This window comes from Scleropages formosus, chromosome 16 (genome assembly GCF_900964775.1).
Source record: "Scleropages formosus chromosome 16, fSclFor1.1, whole genome shotgun sequence".
Lineage (NCBI taxonomy): Eukaryota > Metazoa > Chordata > Actinopteri > Osteoglossiformes > Osteoglossidae > Scleropages > Scleropages formosus.
Genome location: NC_041821.1, coordinates 10,255,398 through 10,265,884, shown reverse-complemented (window position 1 = coordinate 10,265,884; position 10,487 = coordinate 10,255,398). Strand labels below are relative to the sequence as shown.

Sequence of the window (10,487 nt, the reverse complement as noted above, 5' to 3'; positions counted from 1 at the left end):
GCCTGTATTGAATGGGTTCACATCTTTCATTTAAAAAAAGTCTTCTTTCATAGCCGTACTGATTTGGTTTAAAAATAATTTGCCAAATATGCAATAAAACTGGCAGAAGGTGCAAGTGACTTCGTGATACAAATGGGTATCATTTCAGCACTTCATGGCTGTTCAGATTGGAGGACATGGAATGAGTTCTCGCGTAGCGAGCCTCTAGTTCAGGAGCCCAGGAAATCATTTCAAATGGAAAACAAACTACAGATGATCAGGGAGGTGAGTAACAATCCGCTCATAAAAAAAAGTGCTCATTCATGTGTTTAATGCTGATGTTTTGGCCATTTCAAATATGACAAAAGCCTTGAGGAGGGCAGCATCAGTTTCCCCTGCACTTTTGTATTTGTCACTGAATATTGTAGCAGGCTCGGAGAATGGTCTACCCCCCACCGATGGGGATAGCAATTATACTGTAGAAATACATGCATTGTAAATAACCTTCTGTAACTAATAAAATTCCTTATATGAAAATTTCAATAGCTGCTGAATATTCTGTAGTGCCTTAGCTGTATTTTGACCTAAATGAAATGTGGCTTGCTCGCTACATTTATGTAAAATGGTGTAACTTTAGTTATGTTAATCTGTTGTTTTTTGTGAATATAATTAAGATTCTGAGGATTAAGACTGTCCCAAAGTAAGTTACGATTAATAGGGAAAACATGAGTTTTGCACAGACATACTCAAAGTACAAACAAACTGAAAACTTTAATTTCATTATAGAAAGGGCAAAATACATTTTGAAATATATTCATTCATTATAGAAAGAAAAAAAACAACTGAAACTACAGGAAGTTAGAACTCACAGATTTCTTCTGCCTGGAAGTTCGCCACGCAGTGACACTACGTGACAGGTTTTACAGATGTAATATTGGTTATACTGTGTTTAGCTCAAACTGAATGGTTTTGCATAAGCCAGTGTTTACATTCAGCACACATATACGGATGTATATGACTTGATTGTACATGCAAAAATAAAAATATATCCAAATTTACCGTACGCTTGCACATTACAAAAGTTTATTATTAGTTTAAGGCATTGCCGACACACACTGTTCCACAAACACAGGTTGCATTGTTAATAGGAATTTCACTTTATAGAATACAAACACTGAATGAACTCCACACCTTACTTCATTACAAAAGAGATCCGTATGTAGAAAAAAAATGACACAACTATGGCCTTCTTTCACTTACTGGCTAAAGTGGAACACTGTTGGTACCACTGGCTGTTGGACTGTGAGGAGACACGTCATTTGGAGTCCATGTATTCTGCCAGACGTGTAGACCAGCCAAATGGCTGCAACCCAACAATGAATGTCACCTCCTTCTTTATGTGCTTTCAGACAACATGGTGGGAGGTGCAAATGCAGATTATATGGTATGGATGTTACAGTACATACTATCATAACAGCATATTAAGGCATTTTAATTTTGTGACCTTAGTTTTACTCAAAAATAAAATGCAAACATTGGCAGTGCAGAACTCTGTGTTGACCATTCTTTAAAACCACAGTGGTGACCTTGTCCATTGATAATATAAGCATGGGACAGTAAATCTACTCATATGCAGTCAGCTGGGGTGTTAAGTATGAAATTCCAGGTCAACATTTTGCTCTTTGACAACTGGTTTTCCAGAACTGTAAATGCCCAGAGAAACAATACTTGAGTGTCTCTCCAAGAAGACAGCCTACAAGCCATCACTCTGCTATTTGACCGTTCTACAAAGTACATTAGTCACACAGTAAAAGCATAGTGTTGAAGCAGATGAGCTCCCTTTAAAGTAACCACATTTTTGAAATTCAAGGAGTTACAAAGACCTCAGATGTGAAAAGGATGGCCTTGATATATCAGTATGGGAAATATTGTCAGTATTTAATCTCTTTCTCTTTGTTCCCAAGCAAAGATTACTAAATGTATGGCTCTGGAAGGAATAGTTCAGCTAAATTACATGGTTTGTTTCCAGTGGTTTGAGGGAAAAATACAGACCACATAAACCAAAATAAAAGATAAAACAAGAAAAAAGCACCAAGCAATATAAAAATCTTTTTGTCCTTTACAAAAATGCTATGCAGAATAAATGAGAACTGCCAAAACTGAAAGCGCCGTTACAAAATTTGAAATGTTGTTTTATGGTCAGCCATATATCAAGGACTCCCATGATTTTCAACAACAGCACTTCACCTCAGCAAACAGCAGAAATCAGTTCATGCATATTTGATCTGACTGCTGTGCAATGGACGAATTTCCACATCAAACCAAAACATAGCCAGAATAAATAGACCTTTCTGTCCAGGAGAAAGTGACCTTACCGCTGCACAGTGGCTACCAGAAAATGATACAGTAATGCAAGTATACTTTAGACATGAACCAACAGTGTGGATGTCTCTGCCTGTAGCAAAGCAAAAGCACACTGAATGATAATACTTACATATCTCAATTTACACTGGGTGTCTATGTTATAAACATTCAAGTTACAAATTTTCAGAAATACAATTAGAAATTAAAATGTTTGTATTCTCTTCATTTAGAAAAAAAAAATTATTTATTGAGTGGGCATTGTGACCAGTGTTTTATTAGTCAGTCATCAACACACTCAGAGTGTTGGACCAGATTAATTCAACATGCTAGCTGAGGACCCAGTGTATTGTGATGCACTATACTAAAAATTCACACGTACAACAAAAGTTGTAAAAAGGTGTTGCATTTCATGGATAGATCATGATTAAATATGGATTCATACAGGGTCAACAAAAGAAAATCTAGAATTACACTGGGAAAATAAAAGCACAAAAAAAATTATTAGAGCTCAGGTGAAAACAAACTCTGCTCCTGAATGGGGCTCACGTGCAGCTACTCCTTTTTTTATTTTTTTTTTTTATTAAAAAAAAAAAATAAACAAAAAAAAAGGAAACCAAAAGGAACAGTTTGATGCTTTGCATTGTGCTGCAAGACAGGGAAGGCCAGATTCATTTTTTCAATCTGTAATCTGTCTTCACTTTTCTTAACAAAACAAAACCTTTAAAAAAAAAAGAAAAGATCACGATTCCAAATAGCAGTGGATACACCTTTCAACGGTTCCATCAGCCATCCATTTTAAAAATAAAAAAATAAAAACTTATACAAGTGTTGATTTTAGAGTGTAGTCAGTGGTGACAAAGAGTATAGGTTTCTATTCAGTTCAGATTCAGTTCATCGTACTGTAAAACTCATTCTTGTATTTCTTGGATGCTATATTTCGCCTTCAAGGATCCTTGTAATAAGTTCCCAGCCTCAGGCACATAAGACATTGTAAACTCAGTAGTATAACCCAAAAAAAGAAAAGTTTCAGACTTGTCTGCCACTGCTCATCTCACACAGCTAGACAGTGGGGAATGGGAGGACATGCAGGACATGGACTGCTTCCCCAGTTTTGCCCAGCATGAGAGGCCATATGCCCCCTATTACTGTTCTCACATGAGCTTGAGCAGCAGCTCATAGGTGGCATTGATGATACCCCATGAGAGGATAGACCGGTGGTAGTTCAGGTGTGCCCCTCTGTACAGGTGCATCACCTTGCCATCACGCTCCTTCAGAATAGTGAAAAACACCTGGCGTGAGGGCAAGAAGGGACCGCCCACTTGCGACTGCATTCGTGTCTTCAGCACATTAAGGGGGAAGAATAGGATTCCCAGCATGGCCCCCAGCAGGCCCCCACAAATGAAGTCATTGACCAGATGGGCTGCATGGGTCTGGGCCTCAGGAAGCTGTTCCTTGATGGGGCCACGCAGGCCAAAGAAGAGGGCGTTGCTGGGCCCATTGCGCAACAGGATGGGCACCAGGCCGCGGTAGCACTCCCTCACACCATAGTCACCCGCCAATGTCCGGAAAGTGTGGAACGTGTTGTTGAACCGGCTGTGGTGCCGGTGGTCCTGCAGGAGTGTCTGCACCCTCTCAAAGGGGGTGAAGACGGCCTCGGCTGTGCCAGCCAGCACCGCTGCTGCATTGCGCGTTAGCAGCTCTGGCCACTCAGCGTGCCTCTGGAGTAGGCGAGAGAGGTCCTCGTACAGACCAAACATGAGTGCCACTGTAGTGGTCTTCTGTAGAAGTGGTGGCAGCAGCCCCCGGTACAGGTTGTGTAGGCCATCACGCTGCAGCTGGCGAAGAGCCTCACCTGCCCGAATGCCATGCAGCTGCTGGCGGAACAGCACCTTCTGGATCGGGAATGTGACCAGGATATTGGTGAAGGCTGCGCAGGAGCCACAAATGTAATGCTCCTTCCGCATGCCCATCTCCTCCATCAGCGCCTCTGCCTCCCGTGACCCATTCCGGGCCTCATGGGTCACGGTGGTGACAACCCCCATGGAGATGGTCACATCTGTTAACTGGCCAAAGTGGTCTTCTGCTGTAACCCTGAAAAGCCGAAACAACCAGCTGGTGTTGTCATGAGTGGAACAACAAGATGGGTAAACAATGTGGTGCCTGAAACTTGTACAAAGTATTGAGATACACTTCAATATGTCACTACATTCATGGGTAGGAAACACATGTACTCATCAGTGCTTTACACAAGTACAATGAGGAAAGATTTTTTTTTTTTTTTTTTTATTAAATGCAATCACCAAATTATTTACAATATCAAATAACGCCACATGATACTGAACTTGGGAGTACTTTGCAGTATTTACTTCACTAACGTGTTCATGACAAAACAGAAATAATGCATCCCCAGGTATCCAGGCTGAAATGCAATATCATCCTTCAATTTTCAAACTGAACTTTCAATCAGGTAAACGCCTGCAGCACAGACAGCGAAGGTCGAAGAGCTCAAGAACACTTCGGCTTGAAAGTATTAAACTGCCACTTTGTAATATCTCTTTTCGCTGACTGTTATCATGGCCCTTAAGCTGGACAATTTACCAACTGCCATTGACAGAAAACCAACGACATGCATTTGTGTGAGATAACCGCATTCATAATTTTTAATCCCTACTAAAAAAATGCCATTCTGAAGGCTTGCTGACAGTGTGCTTGGAAATAGGAGTGTGTACCAAAGACAGGCCACTGTCAGCACTGACTATAGCTTTACACTGGATGAAGACACTTACTGTTTTAAGTTAAACCAAAGTATCTTTATATTAAAAAAAAAAAAAAAAACAAAATAATAATAATGACTAACATAATCCACATTTCATTGTCAGTGAAACACATGCTGCACACACAAATTCATTTTTACATTTATTCATTTGGCAGACACTTTTCACATTTTTCTCAGAGGATAAGTACAAAGAGTGCATTACATCAACAGAAGGAGAGATTTAGCTGCAGAAACGTGATTCTAACATTACAGTCCATCATTTTTGTCACGTGACATTCCACCATCAACGATCTCTCACACGAGCTGCATAAGCCTTGTTTCTTCATTATTCAACAAAAACTTATTTTTTAAAAAAATATTAAACATAAAAACACGTTTATAATAATGCACTTACGAGATAAAAAGTAACTTCTTAAAGTAGTTTTAATTTGTATTAACGTGGAATAAGAAGTTGTAAACAAAACCAGAGCTACTAAGACTTCAAACGTCACGCCATTACACACTCCTGTGGAAATATTCCGCCCATCCATACACGTATGTCTATGATTCTGTCAGACACGTAAGGTCGACTTCCTGTGCACGTTGCGTGACCTACACGTACGCGCTGTGAATGACGTCATGACGTTCATTCGCTTCCCGGCAAACAACTGACCTTCCCAACCAACGTCGTTACAGAAGGTCTCGTTTCGTTCTTAGTGTTATATCTCATTTCAGATATTCTGTTCTTACTACCAAGCCTCGTTTCGCATATTCCACAGTTATTAAATGGAATAATATATCTTACAAAATGTATCCGACTGATCAAAAACTTTAAGTGTTTGCACATCGACAAATACTATTACTTAGCTACCCGCGACCGCTTATGCCATGACATATATTTTTTATAATATGCCAATTTATGCGGGGACTGAAGTCATAATAAAACATTACAAATCGTTTATCATGTTTATCACGTTTCCTTTTCAGATAACCACCTAACTGCTGTTAAACTGGTATCGAAGTGGTTACAGCTGCTTGGAAAGGTCACACACAGGTTTTGAATCCTACCTCCAGCTCTCACAGTTGTCGAACTGGTACTACCGAGCAGTGTAAACTGGGTAAATATGGTAAGTTGCTTAACAGTCTTGGCAAGTGGCTTTGGAGAAAAGCGTCAGCTAAAATGAAAAATAAATGCAAGCTTGTAAATAAACGCTGTACCGCAAGTGGCCAGAATACATCACACCGACTGGAGCAGCAACAACTGACAATGAGAATAAAAGTCCCTACAGAAAACACCATTTATACCCCATATACACCATGAAGCCTATACGACACTGAGTTGTCAAAGAGTAAACTTTTTAAACACACTTTTTTGCATCTCTTTAAACTAGTCATGATATTAAAATACACCACAGAGCAGGAATAAAACCCCAGTCTCTACCACCCAATTCCCCCAAGGCTGGTTACCATGACTGTTAAACACACGCTCCGATTCAAAGCCCTGTACCTGCAAAATGAGTATCAGCAGTCAGTGCAACGCTCATCTTCGCAGATCAGGTAGTACCTCCATATTCACCCAGAGCTTTAGCTGCAGTTGCACTCTCCGCAGTGGTTTCCCAGAAACAATCATCTCCTCTCATGTAATGATGTTGGGAATAAAGAGTTTCTTGTATGTGGTACACTGCATGCATTATTTTTTTTTTTTTTGTCTTTCCCCAGTACCCATGGTAGCCACTGCTGACCCAGGACACTTGTTATACTTTACTGCTGGAAGACATCGACATTCTAGGATGACCAACAAGACCAGCAACTTTGGGCCCAGATAATTAAATGGAAGACTGTAGCTCAGTCTTGACAGCAGTTGAGATTATATAAGGTAAGAGATCATTCTGCTGTGCCATACTCAGCAGTAAGAACACTTTTTTTTTGTATTAAACAAATCGCACAGGTTCCACAGTAGAATGCCCAGGAGAGATGGACAGCCACTGGTACTTGGACCCCCAAGGTTCATTTTTCTCCCTTTGGTTGTCATTCATTGGGAGTTTTTTGTTTTCCTCTCCACTGTTGCCAGCTGGCTTACACTATTGTCATTTACTTATGTGTTATAATTAACATTGTTCTGTGTCAAGCTGGTGAGAAGAGCATGCTATAAAATTAAATTGAACTGACTGAACTAAAGATATTGGCTAATCCATATGGATTAGTAAAATGGCATATACTAATAATACTTGTTTTGACATGTCCTATAACAGGTGCAACTGGATCACAGCAACTCTTCATTCTTCTGAGACACACACTGACTGTTTCTAGACGAAGTCATCGTCATCATGCGTGATGATGATCATGGCAATTTGAACTCACCCTGGTTGGTGTTTCAAAAATAAATGCACACGATCATTGAGGTGCACCGTCGACGTTCTCTCGCTTGTATCTGTTCGTCGCCGGCTGTGTACGCTTGCAGTTCCTCGATCCTCTCAATGGAAACGAAAAGCCCGGTGCAACTGGATCACACCCACGTCTGTCCCTGCCACTACCCTCGTCCGCCTCTGCCAGTACGAGCTGTGCGACGGCGCTATGATGATGACGTCATAAATCTGCGCGCCAGTCGTTCTAATATGACGCAACAAAACCAAAGCGTTCCACTCATTCTAGTGGCGCTGGAGTCGTTTGGTGGGAGGATTGAAAGAGTGCGGTGTTGCCAGGGAAGAGCACCGCCGTGCAGCCGATCTTGGTATTATGAACACAAATGAGTTCTATTTTAATGATACGCATTTAATACATTTAGGGAAAACCAGAAAAGGTAATAACTTACAAACATATACAAATAATTTAATTTGTACACAAGTTTAAGTCAATACATGATAGTACAGATCACATACAGTCAAATGAAATTACAGTCTAGTTGCATATTAATTAAAGGACCTTATACTGCATAAAATGTAGCTCAAGAGTTCGGTCGCACCCGGGTTTCAAAATGTACAGCAGTTGTTAATCAAATGTGATCAGTAATTGTGCATTTGGCTGGAAATATGAGTTGCACATCAACATGGTTTCCGTCATTCCTACAGGATCATTTTATAGGTGTAAACACTATAGCATAGAAACGCTTATGAAATGTAAAAGAAAATTAATAAATAGCACCCCAACATACAGTAACTGCATCCTCAGACTCCCCCACCCCCAAGGCTCCTCTCGTTTGTGCGATGACGTCACAGCTACCCCTAATAAAAAGGCTCCGCAGAGTAAGGCGGTACCTCTATTGTTCTGAATACTACTTCATACCCGGTGGTCCTGCACACTGCTGCAGCCTGGTAACTACCTGATTGCCTTAGTATTTTAACGGAATGTATTTTCCATCAGTTAAGGATGTTCGAAAGCTTTTTTTTTTTTTTTCCTGCCATTTTTTTTTTTTTTCTTTAGCGAGGTTTTAAAGGCTTTCTGTGTCGTTTACTGTTTCTCAAGGAGAGACTGCACGTGTCCAAGATAGTTTATACTTTCACGATATTTTTGATTTTCACTTTCTCAAAAATGAGAAAGGAAAACATTGATCACTAAGATCCTGAGTGTTCTGCAATCAATGCTTGTTGTTCGAGATATCTTAAAGCCGTGTAATGCCGCATAGCGAAGATGGGGAGGGGGGATGCAATGGAAAAAGCTCAGATTAAACATTTATTCTGTCATTACAACAGCACGACGTTGCACGATGGCAGACAAGCCCGACATCAGCGAGATCTCCCACTTTGACAAAAGTAAGCTGAAGAAGACGGAGACCCAGGAGAAGAACACACTCCCTACAAAAGAAAGTGGGTGCCTCTCCTGTTCGTTTTGGCCAAAAAAAAAAGTATCCGCAATTATGTTTCAACTTATATTTGATGCTGTTGGTTGCAGCGGTAGGTGCGCACGCGTCTGTGAGCTTTGTGTATCACAGCAACTTGGACAAAGCTCCAAGGTGGTGGTTAATTGTTGGACCGCTGTGAATATGGCCGCTCCCTTCCCGTCTCCACCGTCGAGCCGCGGGGCAGCTGCGTGCAGTTATGCGTTTTCTTCTTCCCTCCCATTTGGGCTGAACGCAGCGAATTGATTTAAAATGTTTGAGTGGTCACGTGCCTCACAGATGAAAGATCGGGTGTCTTAATTTTCATACATGTATGTATTGCGGATACTCTTTGACTTGCCCTTGTGTGTGCTAAGGGTTTTAGGTGGTTCTGAATTCTTCTGGCACTGCACTGGGTTTTTTTTTTTTTTTTTCTTTTCTTTTCTTTCCCCTCCCTCCATCTATTAATGAGGGTAGTAGCAACATCTTGTTTGAATTGTAATTCAGCCAATGATTCCCTTATGCCCCGAGGCTGAGCATATGATGCATCACCAGAGCCCTGTCACTTAAGTTCACCTTCAGGAGGTGATCGAAGACCATCCTGATGCCTTCTGACCAGCTGTGATGTGTTTTGCCCCTTGTCCTCCCTCCCTCCCTCCCCCAAACCTCCTTGCAGCTATTGAACAAGAAAAGCAAAGCGAGGCGTCGTAGACCGGAGAGCGCACACATGGGGAAATGGGCTTTGTTCAGAGCACGCGCCTGGGGAAAAAAAGAATGACACCTGTGTTCGTACATGTGGCACGTGGGACTGTTAAATTCTGCAGCCCGCTCCGGGATAAAGCATGCGGTCTGCCGGTATCCCACACACAATGTCTATCACTGTAAGGATAAGAACCTGTTGGTGTCTGTACAAATGGTCAGAGTGCACTGAATAAAATTCTTAGATTATTCAATGTGTTGTACTGTCTTCACTTCACTGGAAGTCTCTGACGAGAGGTAATTAACAGGTGTACAAGAGAGCATTGTGTGGGAATAATTCATAGTCTGCACATATAGAAGCTGTGGAAATGCAGATCTTGTGGGCTGGGTTTTCAATAAGGTTCTGTCACTAGGTGCAAGGTATGGTGTGGCTGTGTCCTTGTCCATGTGGTCTGGATTTGCGGTTGGGTCATTTTGGAGTAAAAACGTTTGACTCATTTAGCCAAAAAATGCATTATCCAATGTACCACAACATACTATGCTCACATGTACATTCATGTATGCCTTGTAAATGATCTCTTCCAAAAAAGCTCAGAATGGTATGTGTATATTAAAGTAGGATTTTATGCAATGAAATTTGCTCCCTTGTATCACATTCCAGACTGTAGTGCTGGAAGACAGCACTTGTAGCCTTAAAGACCCACATTGAGACAGGTATCACCTGTTGAATACTGATGGGTTGTACTTAGATGTGCAAAAGCAATATTTCCACAAATGACTGTAATCATGCTGGATAACTTGGCTGAAAAGAAAACCAACACTTCCTGCAACGTTTGAACAGAAGTAGGGAAAGGGTGTGCTTGGGAAGATACCATT

General features: G+C 41.0%; 2 protein-coding genes and 1 long non-coding RNA gene across 3 annotated transcripts; 2 read left to right on the top strand and 1 right to left on the bottom strand.

The window, feature by feature from the left end:
• Positions 1-774: 774 nt before the first annotated feature.
• Positions 775-7,715, bottom strand: slc25a51a (solute carrier family 25 member 51a). The gene is made up of 2 exons (XM_018737839.2): positions 7,460-7,715; positions 775-4,434 (listed from the first exon to the last, which is right to left on the bottom strand). The coding sequence occupies exon 2, from the start codon at positions 4,383-4,385 to the stop codon at positions 3,495-3,497; it is 891 nt and encodes a 296-aa protein (XP_018593355.2). The 5' UTR covers positions 4,386-4,434; positions 7,460-7,715; the 3' UTR covers positions 775-3,494.
• On the top strand, positions 5,735-7,465 carry LOC108925686 (uncharacterized). Its single transcript, XR_001965425.2, has 4 exons — positions 5,735-5,797; positions 6,086-6,225; positions 6,818-6,974; positions 7,351-7,465. It is a non-coding gene; the product is annotated as an uncharacterized LOC108925686 (long non-coding RNA).
• A 596-nt stretch (positions 7,716-8,311) lies between the features above and the next one.
• Positions 8,312-9,865, top strand: LOC108925685 (thymosin beta-b). The gene is made up of 3 exons (XM_018737840.1): positions 8,312-8,409; positions 8,788-8,901; positions 9,589-9,865. The coding sequence occupies exons 2-3, from the start codon at positions 8,802-8,804 to the stop codon at positions 9,621-9,623; spliced, it is 135 nt and encodes a 44-aa protein (XP_018593356.1). The 5' UTR covers positions 8,312-8,409; positions 8,788-8,801; the 3' UTR covers positions 9,624-9,865.
• The last annotated feature ends 622 nt before the right edge of the window (positions 9,866-10,487 follow it).

What these genes read in the sequence shown, in the direction of transcription:
- slc25a51a (XM_018737839.2), bottom strand. Translation starts at nt 4,385, where the DNA reads ATGGGGGTTGTCACCACCGTGACCCATGAGGCCCGGAATGGGTCACGG.
- LOC108925685 (XM_018737840.1), top strand. Translation starts at nt 8,802, where the DNA reads ATGGCAGACAAGCCCGACATCAGCGAGATCTCCCACTTTGACAAAAGT. An exon ending in CACACTCCCTACAAAAGAAA is followed by an intron (nt 8,902 to 9,588) that starts GTGGGTGCCTCT and finishes ACCTCCTTGCAG; the next exon opens with CTATTGAACAAGAAAAGCAA.